Here is a 14,050-nt window from a genome sequence, read left to right as displayed (position 1 = left end):
GCGGCGCGCCCGCGGCGGGAGCGGAGCCGCCCCGCGCCGCCGCCGCCGCCGCCGTCACAGCCCGCGCGCTCCCCCCGCGCCGCAGCGCGCCGCTCCGCGCCGACCTGTGGCCGCCGCAGCCCGGCCCGGCCGCGGAGGCGACGCAGGAAGGAAGGAGGAAGCGCCCGGGCCGCGCAGCCGCCGCCGCCGCCCTCGCGCGCGCGGAGCCCCCGCGCCGCCGCTCCCCGCTGACAGCCCCTCTCTGTTGTCTCTCACCGCAGAAACGCTTCATCAAGGGGCTGAGGCAGTACGGCAAGAACTTCTTCAGGATCCGCAAGGAGTTGCTGCCCAACAAGGAGACCGTGAGTGCCTTTGGACTTTATGTAATTCGCCTTTCCCTCCTGCCCTTGCAGCGCTTCGGCTCGCAAAACTGTCCGTCCAGCCCCTGAATCAGCTCGGATCATCGCAGGGGGAAAAAAATCCCGAGCTAACAAAGGTCGCGGCCGTGTCGTGTGTGCTTTTTAGGGCTTGCGGGTGGACGGCGTTACATAAAATAGCTGCCGCGGGAGTCGCTGGGGTTGGACGCGGGGTGTTTACGGAGCCCGATCTATTTTAAATTCTGACATTAAGGGGGGGATAATGCCTCCGTGTCACCGAGTTGGGCTCAAATGGCAGCGGGTAATTAAAGAAAGCCAAAAACAAAACAGAATCTAATTGAACCGGGAAGGGGGAGGCTGGTGCCGGCTGCTCCTCGGAGCTGCGCGATTTGGTGGTTTTGTTTAACCCCTTGTTTGCCCCCAGCGGCCAACGCGCAACTTTCCTTGCGGGTCTCATTCGTGGCTCCGCTGAACTTCGTGGAGCTCCTTAACCGTCCAATTCCAATGGAATCCTGCCGGCTCCTTGGGAAGGAGATGGCCTGGGAGGGGTGGCCAACTCCTGCAGAGGACGGGGGGCTCGGGAAGCCCGGGAATCTAGTTAGTTTTCCATTAGTTCTAATTGCCCGGCCTCTCTAGAAGCTTCGGTTTCTGTTCTGCAGGTGTCACCGAACTGCTGGGGGGGGTTGGAAAGCAGCTTTCGTGTTTGTCCTGAATTTAGGGAGGGTAATAATTAACGCAGAGTTACAGGGACTCTTCTCATAAGTAACAATAATGCGTTTGTGTTAGCGAGCTGGAAAATATTTATTTAAAGCGTAACTGAGACGATCGCCTGGTCCTTTTTTTGTGCGTAACTTGGGCGTTCGGCAGGCGAGACGGTTACTGTAAAACCCTTTAAAAGCCTCTTGCTCGGTGCATGGCACGGTCCCCTGCTCCTTTCCCCGGCGTCGTGGCGGGGTACCGAGGCGTCGCGACCTTTCCCTGGTAAATATTTAATAACCGCGAGCGAGGCGGCGAGCTCGCTGCGAGCGATAGCGGAGTTGGGAGCAGGGCACCAAACCAGCATGGACTTTGGTGCTTGGATGGGATTCGGGGCACCAGGGCCCGCTGCTGGAGAAGGAGGCTGGAATCATGTTCTGCTTAGCAAAACGAACCAAATCCAGCCCGTGGTGAGCCTCGTCGGGCCCCCTCTCCTCATCAGAGTAACTGGCAGCAACGTAGTTAGGATAAATTGGTGTTTAATTTAGAACCACGTTTCTCTGGTAATAAAGTTACCGAGAGATGAATTATTCTTGTAAAGTTTGTTTTCGTTCGTGTGCTCTGAAATAAGCTTTCAAGCATGAAGTGGGTGTTTGCAGAAGAGAAAAGCAGTTGGCAGGAGAGAGGAAAATCCAAGCTGAGGAGCTGCCACTTGGGGACGTCTGCGTGACCCCGCGGACTCCCCTTTGCCACTTCACGGCCACATCTGGACCTGGAGAGCAGCCCTACGGCCTGGGTAGAAACGCCTCAAGGCCTGGGTGCCCTTTGAATCTTGCATTTTGTTGCATTAGGCCTAAATTTGTGGTGCAGAGCAGAGCACGTGTTAAGTTTGAGCACGGGGCTGCACCGTGTGGTGACAGCCTGAGCTGTTTTAGCCCCTCGGGGTAGCTGATCCACGGGGAACCTTTGGCCTGCTGCAGATTGCTAGTCTCAATTTCCTATTTTTGTCCCTTCTAGTGTCCCCAATCTTCCGCTCATAAAATGTGCAGTGGTTTTGCTCTAGTAAAATATACAGAGTAAAGACTCCAGTAAGTGATATTTGACTCCCCAGTTTTGCTTGCCCTCTGTAGAATGGAGTAAGGATCGTTGCTGATTACAAGGCAGTGGCATTAACTTGACTGTGTTTTTCTCATCACTTTGCATACTTCTATCGCAGTGTGAATTAACCCTCCAGAAGCAGAAATGCTAGAAAAAAGGCCTTATTTTCCTTTTTTAGCCACCATATTAATATGAGGTGAAACTCAGCCTAAAAATGACTGCGTGCACATGAGGGAACTTCTGCAGCAACTCCCAAGCCCAGCAAAAGCTGCTCTAAAATGTCAGCGGCATTCTTGAAGTTACTTGCCCTAAATGCAAACCAGGCTCTAGGTTAATGCAGCCTATACATTTCTAATTTATTAGTCAACCTAAGTAGTCACTGAAGTCTGAAGGGAGGAAAGCCGGGTTTTTCCCTCTCAGAAAAATCCACTTAAGTTAAATCTCCCTAAGATCATGCTTCTTGTATAATGCTGCCTTTTCTAGACATTTCTGTGGATGCTGCTCTTGCTGGGGGACAGCTCTCCCAAATACCTCCCTAAGCTGCAGCTGGAGCAGCACAGGGTGGCAGATAAGGAACGTGGTGGAAATACGTGATGAGGCCTCACGAGGAACATCTTCCCGGGCCCTCGTTGCTCCAGGTTAATGTTCCCTGAAGAAAGTCCCGTGTTTGGCACCTGTCCCTGCCGGAACGGGACCTCGGGCCCACGCGGAGCGTCGGCCGCGCTCGAGGGACGAGCGTTGACCTCGCGGAGCAGCGGCCAGGGCTGCGGGTGATCGGATTTGCCTTTGTACATGCTGTTCCTCTGGGTTTGTTTTACCTGCTTTGGGTTTATTTGCTCAAAATCTGGTAACGCGGGACACTTGAAGCATTAAAAATGCTCCTTAGTGCCCCGAATTCCTTAGGTGATTACAGGAGCTGCCTGGCTTGGAGACCTGCAGAAGTGCCGCTGCAATAGGCCCAAGATAAGTAGCCTTAAACGCCTGCGGGCTTGGAGCTGGACTTCCTAGGGTCTCAGGAACAGCAGAGGGTAAAGAGAGCCATGGGACAAGGACAAGCACCTGGGCACCCCATGCACACAGGGCAAGAGGAGAGAGATGCCAAATGGAGCCGTTGGCTTGTCCACATTGAGGGCTGGGTCCCGATCCAGTCTGTCCTGGGGCAGGTCGCTCGGCGGCCTCGCTCAGGGTGCAGTTTCACAGTCATCTTGAGCTATTTAAGGCTGTTCTGCAGGAAGCAGCAGTCTCCTTTCCCCCGGCTGTGCTTTCCCGCACTCCCTCATGTCGGCTCGGTTGGATTTAAATCCCTCGCGCTGGCCGCGTAGGAGACCGTCCCCTTGGCCACCTCGCGGGGCTCAGGGGCCAAAACAAGCTGTATCAGTGGGTACCAATGGCACATGCTGGCACTGGAGCTGCGGAATTGCTCGTGGCAACACATCCTGGGGGCTTTTCCCCCTCCTTGGCCCGTTTATAAACCCAGGGTGACCCACGTGGACGTGGTGAGATTCTCGAGTGGCTGCTATGGCCTTCCATGGCCTCCTTGCTTATCTCCTTCCCGGCCCTGAGCCTCCAGCGGGCCTGGCCCGGCTGGAAGAGGACAGTGGATCCTTGTGGAGGTGCGTGGGCCTCGGTGGAGTTTTGCTCTGAATTTCCCTCCTGAGCACATATAGGCATCTTTGGTGCGTGTTGGTTTGGTGGCTGAGCAGGAGCCGGCAGAGTGTGACCCAGAGGTCTCGCCTCTGGGAGGATGGATCTGTATTTAGCTTTGAAATGCGGTGTTAATAAAAGCAGTGACTATCAGCTGCTTTCCCTGGATCAAAATACCTGCAATGCATTCCATTGTTTATGCTCCTGAGAGCTAAATATGCATCGTTTTCTTCTTTAGGAAAAATATTCTCTCTTCTGGCAGTAAAAATCCTTCTGCCCAAATTAAATGCTGTTGGGACTTATCTCAGAGACTAAATAAGCTCTGCTCTGTTAATGTTAGGAGACCAAATGTGTGCAGCGTGAGCTTTCAGCATAAACTTCTGTTTAATTTTAGATTGGGCTTCAGATAAACAATTTTATTCTTGCCTCATTAATGCTTAATCTTGTGTTACATAATATACGATATTGGCTTCCTGAGTAGCTCTTAAATACAGTGTGGTGCCGGGAAGGTGGCTGCCGGTGCCGCCTGGCACCGCGTTTGTCCTCGCACAGCAGAACCCTCCACTGTTGGTGGCAGCAAACAGAAACGCAGGCCCAAGGTAACGATTCTCCCTCGGCAGAATTGTTCAAATAGCAGCTTTACTTGATTAAAAAAAAAAAAGAGTGCAGTGATGAGGTGAATATATTGCAGTCCCTCAGTGTGAAGTGATGAGCTAGCCCTGCGTTAGTTTTTTAATATTTACATGGAGTGGCATAACTTATTTTCAGCAGTGGCCGGTGTAATTGCGTTGGGGTGGCGCGGGCCCTGTTCCTGGCTGCCCTCCCTTCCCAGAGGAAGCACATTCCTCCTGAGCACTCCGTTCCCTTGTATCCCGACGGGATATAAATGCTCTGTGTGGACCTGGCACGTTTTTTTCCCCTATTTCTCTGTGCTACAGGAGAGTGTTCAAATAGGGACAAGCGCTGCAAGCCTTTTCTGTTTGAAAGCCGAACCTTTTTCCTTAATAACTCGCTCCAGCCTAGATGCAGTCAGAGCTGAAATTTTCCATTAGAGTTTGAAGCGGCTGCCAACATAAACAGCCACTGCTGCTTTTCATTTCAGCGCTCGGCGCTGCCCGTGCTCCTATCATACGGATATTGCACTTGGAAGGTTTTGTTAGAACAGGGGCTGGGCTCTGCACTTAGAAACGAGAGCCCAAGACTTATTTTTCCCTCTTTTTCCTCCCTCTTTAGACTGAGCAGACATCCTCTGGGCTTCAGTCTGCTTTAAAAAACAGACATATCAGGCAGTTGCTCTGCTCTCCCCATGTAGGCGAAACCAGAGGTTCCTTTGCATGACAAACAGTTCAGAACACGCTTCCCTTTTTTATTTTTATGTATTTATTAACTGCGTGACTCGCTCAGCTGATTGATGGGGCCGCTGTGTTAGTACGTCCGGCTTGAGGATAGAGCAGAGGGCTGAGGCTGGGTGGGATCGGGATGAGCATGCCGAGGAATCGCATGGAATGCTGAACTTGGGGGAGCCCAGCTCAGGTGGAGACGTTTCCAGATTTAGGCAGAGCTGAGCTGAAAGCTGCTTGCAGAGAGCAGTATTATGGATATTCAGTATGTGTGTTCACTGTGATTTGGCTTGATTTGAGCAGTTTAACTGGTAAACCTATCAGCAATGTCATTTTTATTGGTTGATAAAACAGCAGGTTTGGAAAATTCTTTAAAGAGATATAACATTTCTGATTTAGCTCTGGTATCCACTGAGTCTTCATTATTTCTGAAGGTGATTTCACGTTTCTAGGTGAGCGGAGCTGTCAGCTCTGCGCTGTGTTGGGTAAGCTTGGGCCACAGTTCCTATTTCATGGTTTATGTACCATGTGTGTCCCTTTCCTCTGCATTTTGTGAGTTTCTCCTCGCAGCACAGTGTTATCCTGGAGGTGTATATCACTTCCAGCGTTAGTCCTTGTTCTGCAAACTGCCTTTTATGTTGGCTGCTTCTTCGAATTCAGTTTCATGGCCCAGTGCCACTAGTGCTTGGCCATCTGATGAAGAGCTAAGGTTACAACCAAGACCAAAACGCCTTTTTCACACACGTCACTCTCAGTTTCAGTTGAAATAAGCAAAATCAAAGGCAGAGAGTACCCGACGTGCATTTTCTTTTTAATTTCTTATGCTCTTTTCATTTTCTGTTGCATTCATTCACTATTATGCTCTGAGGATAACCTGCAACGTCATCAGCTCAGGATCTGGGCTGCGTATTTGGGTTTCTCACTAAGAAATCTTCAGAGGTGAAGAGCACGAGAGAAGTAAAAATAGAAGATCCATTCACTGTGCCAGCTGGACCCTAGCATTGCGTTCAGCACGGATAATAAATCGAGTCTATTATTTGCACCATGATTTTGCTTTTTATCTTACTTTACAAGATTGAAACCCATGGTTTCTTTTCTTCTGAAGGCTTAGAGGTAGGGAGAGGTAAAATATTGTTGCAAGTAAAAGAGGAGCATTAACCAATTGCTTGTGTCCGAGAGGCGACCAAGCCAATTTCTGCTTTGTGGAGGAAAGTGCCTAGTAGATGATCCGAGCCAAGATTATTGGGGAAATTGATACAATATTGTCTGAGTCTTTCTCGACAATTGCAGGAGAAAAATGCTTCTGTGCCTGGTGGTAATTCTGTATTTTCGTTACCTTCTGTTTATAATTCAGTATCATAAAGCATTTTATTGGTAGCTTATTTTCTTACTGTGATTTCTTTCTTTTTATACCTATGCTGAGGGAATGTGAATATCTGGCCAGAATGTTTTGGTTGGTCAACAGTTGGATACTTTTTATTATGTATTTTTCTTTCTCTATGAAAAACAAAGGTCTTAGCTCTTTTTTTGTCTCCTTTTATAGCAGTTTTCAGATTGTATCACATCCTCAGACATCAGCCTTCAGCTCCTGCAAATCTCATGTGCATAACACAGGTCTCTCATTGAAATAGCTTTTTCTCTGCTTGAAAATATTTGTTAAGCCTTGAAGATGCCTTTCGAAAGGGGAAAACAGAAACGTCACAGGAAGCAGCAGTGATGTTTGTGGAACATCCTGTCTTAGAACAGTGATACAAACCGGGTAACTCTGCCAAAGAACTTTCTCTGCGTAATCCTGCACCATGGGGTAAGGGCTATTTTGTTGGGAATTGACCTTGCATCCGGATCCTGCTGCTTCGGAAGCGGAGCCGGAGGAGGACACAGCAGAGCAGCCTGAATAACGTGTTGGAGCCGGACGTGTGTTGGAGATGGTTCATCTCAGGGGTGATTAGGGCCCCTCTCTCGTCCGTGCAATGGGAACACTAACTGCTAAAATGATGGATAGAGGAATTCTCGGGAAGGCTGAGATGGGGCTAGTCCTGTGGCCCTGGAGTGGGAAGCAAACTGCAGCGAAGCCCGAGCAGATGCTGCAGCTCACTCAGTTACGTGTTTAAACTCGTGTTTATTCCCTATGTGTGGGGTTTTTTCTGTGTCTATGTGGGTACGTTCAACCCATTTTTCATCCCTGGTTACCCCCGGGAACCACCCTCAGGTCCCCACAGTCACTTAACACAGACACGTAGTGCTGTGGTCCACAACATGAGTGTTTTTGCCCCACTTGAGGGCAACAGAAAAAGGCTATCTCATATTGGCCAAAAGTATGCTGTGTTTTTAATGGTTCTTGCCTGCCACACTGGGCATGAAATCAACTTTCTTCTGCACAACAGATCATTGGCCTGAATTGTTGCATCCTACCCCAGATGGCACCGTGCGAACTGTAGCTGTGGTGTCATCTTGGCACCACCTCAGCCCCAAATACATTATTCAGTCCTAAATATCCCGTAAAATGCTGCTATAACCGCACTGCGAGAGCGCGGCAATAATAACTTTGGTAGACAGATGCACTCATTTTGTCATTTTTGTTCCAAAACAGCTGTAAAAAAGAAGTGGTGCTTGATTACTGCTTTCTCCTTTCTTGCCAAGGAAGACTCCCTGGAATTATCCAGATTGTGGAAGAAATTGAGAATGGTGATTTAAGGGTAGTGACTTTGTTTAAAGGGGCTGTGGTGCAGGGCAGGCAGATTCTGCAAACCTTGTGCTTGGAATTATTCCTTATGGTGTCTCCAGACCCATCCTTTAAGGAGGGGACAGTCAGTCCAGGCTATAAAGCAGCCCCTTCATTGTGCAATGTGCCAAGTCCTCCCCGTTTAATTCGGATTCTCTCCCCGTGCAGGCACATCCCGTGGGAGCAGGGGTTTGCTTTGCTAACTCTGCCCTTCTCTCTGCACTTCCCAAGCCTCTAACGACCTGCAAAGCTCCAGGATTTCTCAGCTGAACGGTAGTAGTTTTAAGAACCCCCTCCACTACATAAAAAAGCCCTGACGCTTCCCACATGGCGCGTTCATGCCCTCGGGAGAGGCCGACCTCCCACAAATTGGGTCTGTAGATCCGGGCATCCTGCGCTGGGGCGGGTTGGTGGGAACGGGGGGACCTGGGCCTTGCTGGTGGGCAGGATGTGATCAGTGAACGTGTCGCTGCTGCCCAGGGTTCATGGGCTTCGTTGCCAGGCCCGGAGCGGGTGTTTTAGTGGCTCAGGAGGGGAGCTTGGCCAAAGCTGGAGTCTCTCCTTGGCTCAACTGCACTAGGAGGGGAGGAGTGTGTGGGGTGGACTATAAAAACAGCCTTTTTTCCCTTCTCTTTGTTCCTGTCGCTGCTTTCTGCCTAGTTGTCGTTCCACCTGCCCGGAAAAACACTGTATTGTGCACTTGCTTGTGGGGTTTTCTCATATTACCTTGTATTTTCTTACCATGTTCTTCACCTTTTGGTTGGCTTCCTTCACCGGAGCTTGACTTAGAATTTAGATGGGGGAGGACCATGCTCTTCTGCCTGTAGCTGCCTTTCCTTGCATTCAAGTAATGCAGTTGTGTAGAGTGGGGAAGAAGGTGATCTCCAGAAGTCCAGGGTGTTTGTGGTTTTGTTCCGGAGAGTTTCATTGCTTGCAGATTTAGCTGTGATTAAAAAACGCCTGCCACCAGCCTTGCACACGTTGGGTGCTTACAGAACACGTGGCAAAAAGGCATCCAGCCTAATTCCCCCTGTTAAATGGGATGTAGAATAGCTCTGCGGGTTGCATATCTGGACTTTCACCTTGTTATGATGAAGTGACATGGACAAAGGCCTTCCACCTTCGGTGCTGTGTTAAAGTTGTATTGATTTAACAATTCCTGCTCGTGTTATTATTCTGTGCCATTTGATGTGATAGATTTTTGTTGCCAGGCTTTAGAAGTACATTCTTTTGTTGTGAGCATAAGAGCTTTGAAAAAGAATTTGCCTGCCTGCCATAGGCACAAAACTCTCCCTTCTTTCCTTCCCTTATTTATATTCCTCTAACATGAGTAATGTTTTTGCATCAGAGAATTCTGTGTGTTTCTTACATTTCCAAGCTCTTCAAAAATGCTGCACATGATTTTCCGGCAAAAGACTGGAAATAAAGAAGCTAAAATCTTGTTCATTTTGAAGCACAAGAGTGTTTTCAGCCTATAGCTGTCCAAGGTATGTTGGAGAAAATGCTTTTATTTTTAGCAAATTTTATTTCATGGATGGGAAATAATCAGAGACTGGTTGCTGTTGCTGTGAGTGGTTTCTGTTACTCCACTGTGTCCTCTGATGGGGTGTATTAATAGTGCTGTGGAAAACAAAAAATCCGAGGGATTTAGGTGAAAAGTGCCCCACGGATCCCACCTCAGCCCTCGCTCTTGTGCAGCCCTGGTCCCACGATGGTGCCATTTCTGCTCAGGGCTCTTGGAGATGCCAGCGCTGGTTATTCCCTGCTGCACTTCCATGGGTTCCTTTGCTCCAGCACTTAATGGTAATAAATATGTAGTGAATTTAAGTCAGCCTCTGCTGAACACCTACTTTTCTAGTTTTCTGGTCTGTCAAAGCAATGTTTTTGTTATTTGTGAGTTACAGGAGTTTAGCTCTGACCTTTTCAAGTGAACCTGTGTAGAAAAGCTACGGGAGGGTCTCGAGGCCGAGTTTCCCATCCCGTTGATCGCTCCGGTTGTCGTCTCCGAGCCGACGAGCCGGCCGGAGCCCTGCAGGCTGCAGATAAAGAGCGGCCCCGGCACGCGCCGCGCTCCGGCCTTGGCATCCCAGAAAGGTCAGCTTAAAATGGAAGGGAAAACAGCCTAGCAGAGACTCCCTTAGGAACAGAATTTCTGTGTGCTCCATTTCTTGTTTTGTTGCAGTTTCTCTTTAGGAATACGTGTGTTTTCCTCCTAACATCATCCATCCACTATTTGTCATCCTCCCCACTTCCGAAAGTCTCCTTTCCATCTCCAAACAGACCCAGGGAGCATCTCTTGACTCCCGTGATAGCTGCAGTGCCCGATGGCCCTTCGGTTTCCAGCGTTGCTGCAGGTTTCCCTGCAGCAGGGCCCTAGGAGCAGGTTGCTGAGAACCCTGCAGGATTTGGTACCAGGGCAGCTGCAGGACGTGCACCCGTGCGAGGCACCAGCGTCCAGTTCTGTTGGTGCAATTATTTCTGACCAAACCACAGCAAAAAGGGCCTGGCGAACCACAGCAAAAGCTCTGCTGCTGTATTGGGTAATTAGAAGAGCTTCGTTACGCGATTGCTTTGTAAGTAGCGTGTGTTTGAGTGAGGAAAACACCGGTAGGAGGAAGCCTGTCCTGTTTCTCTCTCTCTCTGAAATGTTTCTGCAGGCAGGAAGAAGTGCTGGGTTAGCAGCGATTTGCCTTTGACAAGAGAAATGCGGGTTAAGGCAATGTTTACACTATCAGAAATAAAAATAAATCAAGTAAATACACAGACCCTATTTGAATTCAGAGCTATCCACGGTATTCCCATGTATATTTTTTCTCCATATTAGTACAATTTTTAAATTTGGAAGTTTCAAGAGTGCCGTGGGGGTCTATCGAGGCGAGTGTTCACTATTGGTGTGACTTCCTCCAGGGTAAGTGCTGGAAACGGTGCCTGTTACTTGTAAGTTTGTTGGGTTTTGTTGCTGGGTTGTTTGTTTTTAATTCCCAGAGCATTTGCTTGTACTTAACAAGCAAAGGAGATTTTTGAAGCTCTTGCCCTTCTTGCTGCACCTCCTACCCCCCAAATCTTTTTTCTTTTCAGAAATGGAAGTCGCTTTAATTTTCCATTGTGCATGCATCCAAACTACTGTTGCAGCATGCCAATCGAAAGGGTTTATATGGATCCTCTGGAAATAGAAAGGTGCAAAAAGGACTATTAAAGTGTTTATTAAAGTGTAAAGATGTGGGTTGTAGTTCACTGCTGCCTCCTCATCCTTTTCCACCGGCCTGGTGCTTGGGGCTGCAATAGAGCTGCTGGAAGGGGAAGGTCTGGAGTGAGGCGGTGGCAGAAGGGACCTGCATGGGACACGTTTGGGACGTATTTGGCTCGTGGGATGTGTCATTGCAGCAGCTGTTCCGTGTCCATAGAGAACACAGGGAGTTTCAAGGTTTGCAGATTGGGTGCAGAGGGAAGGATGGCCGGGAAGAGAGGCAGCTAAGGGACAAAGAGCAGCTCTTCCTGCCGTCTACTTCTGATGTTTAATTTAATAAAGAGCTTTGGACAGGCAATTAACGGGATTAATTGGTTGTTTGTGTGTTTGAATGTGCGTATTTGTGTGCTTGCTTTTGTCAGGCTCGCCTTTTCTGAATTAGTGTGGAATCTGTAAAGGGTTTTTCTTTGCTTTTGCTCCCTCGTCTTCAGACTTCAGTAATGCTAGAGCTTCAATTTGAGATCAAAATGTGTTCGTTCTTTCCTGCTTTGGGCACGGGATGCATGAGGGGTTTGGATGCGGCTGCTGCTGCTGCTTCTGCACGGTGCAAGGAAAGCACTGCAAGGGTCTCACATGCCTGAGGGAAAGTCAGGTGTTTCCTGGGCCTCTTGTGTGTCTTTGTCTATAAGAGGTGTGTAAAGTGCTTCAAGAGATGTGAAATTTTTACAGAAAAATTCCAGTAAGTGATGTAGTTTCCATCATTTTCCATCTTTCCTCTGCTTTGTTTTTATTGTTAGCATCGTTTTCATGGAAACCTCATGTGCTTTTGTCTTAATTTGCTGCTTTGGTTTCATCCCCACCCTGCAGACACCTCTTTTTGTCCTGGTATCTTAGTCGCTCATTCCAATAGTGGATACACCTGGAGAATCCCAGCTGTGCGCTGGGCTCCGGTGGGCATGGGCTGGATCCCAGCCTGTGGATTCACAAATGGGGCCTGAGCAGCAGAAATAATACAAATGAGCTGAGAAATGATTTGGTTCTTATGTAAATATTGACTGCAAGGATGGGCAAAAAGAAAAGGTGCAGCTTATGCTATTTGTGATTAGTTTAATTAGGAAAAAAACACAAGAGTTGGAATGATAAGAAATTATTTACCAAGTAACATGGGACACTCAAAATGCACCCTATGCCCATAACACACGTGATCAGGTGCAGCAAAGTGATTTTAACCATGCAAATAGTACTTTTGGGCTCCATCTTTTGTGTACCATGGGATTTCTTTTCCAGAGTTAGGTAATATCTCCAATTCCCATTACCACAGGATGTCTACCTTGGTTATGTTGAGTAATTCAATGTATTAGTATTAAAAAAAAAAAAAAACTTGAATCTTGACTCCATGGTTGGCTATTTCCTTGAATTTTCTTAAGTCAGGAGGGGTTTATGTTTGTAGAACAGGATGCTGCCCACCTGGACAAACACAGATAGGGAAGAGTTAAGCAGAACGGCAATGGGAGCAAGGTAATAACGTTCTGGTGAGGAACTTGAGGTGATGAATTGTTTGAAGCAGCAGATGCCTTTAAGAGCTGAGATGACTGTCACAGCTGTGATTTGCTCCTAATTAATGGAGAACTGCACATAAAGCTGAGAATATTCTTAGGTTATTGAATATTTCATATGGAAAACACAAGGATTCTGCATTTAGAGAGGCTACAAAGATGTCAACCAGAAAGAACCTGTTCTAACACTGCTTTAAAGGTGCTGCTTTTGTGTATATTGGACCAAAACGAGCAGAATGAGTCCCGAGCTGCTGCTTCTGAGTGCTCCAAGCCACCCCTTGACGTGTGTCTCGTGTCCATCTCCGTGGGGCCTTCCCTGCTGGCCCAGCTCATCGGGCTCCAGGTGGGAAAGCAGCTCTGCTTGGTCCACGAAGGGGCTGCGGGGCTCAACGTGCTCGAGGCACTTGAGGCATCGGAGCAAAACACGGCTTGGGAGAGGCAGGAAAGGGAAAAAGAGGAGCCGGGATTCCCAGAGCCACGTGTGCTGTGTCACCATGGCCTTGCCGTGCTCGATGGGCTGCTTTCCCTTGAGCACCATGGAGAATCCCTTGTAAAAGTTGCAGGGATTCAGTGGCCCCAGGCCGGGTTCTGCCCTTCCCGTGGCTGTCGCTGAGCGTAGCCAAGCTGCAGGTTAAAGACCTGGTTTCACAACTGGGAATCTCCTCTCCTTCAATGGGAAAATGAGGCTCTGTATCCCCCAAATAGACCCTCAACATTCCGGGTTTCACACTTGGATGCTCAGTGGCAACACGTTGGATGTTGATGCTAAAATTTATATAGCACTGAATTGTGGCCTTGGGTCTCTGCATCCTTCTGCAGAGCCTGTTTGTAGCATCATCCTCTGCTACGCTAAGCCCAAACGCTAAGAGCATATCAGCTAAACCCAAAACGCAGGGCAGCTTTGTAGTAGTGAAGCAGAGGAGCTGCTGCTCCTGCATCTAGAGCCCCGCTAGGCTCGTCTGTTTTATAAAAATCCCTTCTTATGTTGTTGCAAGGGGAAATAATTCCCTGTCTAAATCCATTAGCGTGTGCCTCCACTGAAGGCTTCCTGAATTGCACTTCTGCAAGGCTGGAATCCTGATGGGAGCAGTGGGAAAAGGCAGAGAATTGGGAAAAGGAAACAGCGCCAGGTGGCTGAAGATGCCTGGTGTAACCCTGCAGCTCCCTGGTGTCCTCCGCTGGCTCAGGATCCGAAACGCGCCCAGTTTGAGAAGTAGCTTTTCGGAGATAAGCTTGACTAGTGATGGGGATCCAGAGCTCTTGAGTTCCGCCTCTGGGGTTTGTGACCTGCCAAAACTGGCCGTTGGTTCTGAGGTGGTGAAAAACGTTGTTTTTGTCTTGTCTGCTCCATCCTCTTCCTTTCGCGTCCCGCGGCCCCGCTGTGCTGCTGTGGAACCGGCTCCTCGGAATTTAATCCTGGGCATTTTGTAGGACTAACTTCTGCAGCCAGA

At 48.8% G+C, this 14,050-nt stretch overlaps 1 protein-coding gene across 4 annotated transcripts in view; it reads left to right on the top strand.

Moving 5' to 3' along the window:
* RERE (arginine-glutamic acid dipeptide repeats) overlaps positions 1-14,050 on the top strand; it is a 166,538-nt gene that overhangs the window by 129,475 nt on the left and 23,013 nt on the right. For all 4 annotated transcript variants that reach the window (XM_088536182.1, XM_088536184.1, XM_088536183.1 and 1 more), the window contains one exon: positions 261-341. In XM_088536182.1, the coding sequence (XP_088392308.1) occupies positions 261-341 (81 nt within the window). The remainder of the gene's footprint in view (positions 1-260; positions 342-14,050) is intronic.

Source organism: Tinamus guttatus, unplaced genomic scaffold, assembly GCF_059628265.1.
Source record: "Tinamus guttatus ecotype Peru unplaced genomic scaffold, ASM5962826v1 Tinamus_guttatus_pri_ptg000652l, whole genome shotgun sequence".
In the NCBI taxonomy this organism is placed as follows: domain Eukaryota; kingdom Metazoa; phylum Chordata; class Aves; order Tinamiformes; family Tinamidae; genus Tinamus; species Tinamus guttatus.
The sequence above is the reverse complement of the archived record's forward strand: the minus strand, read 5'-3'. Positions and strand labels throughout refer to the sequence as shown.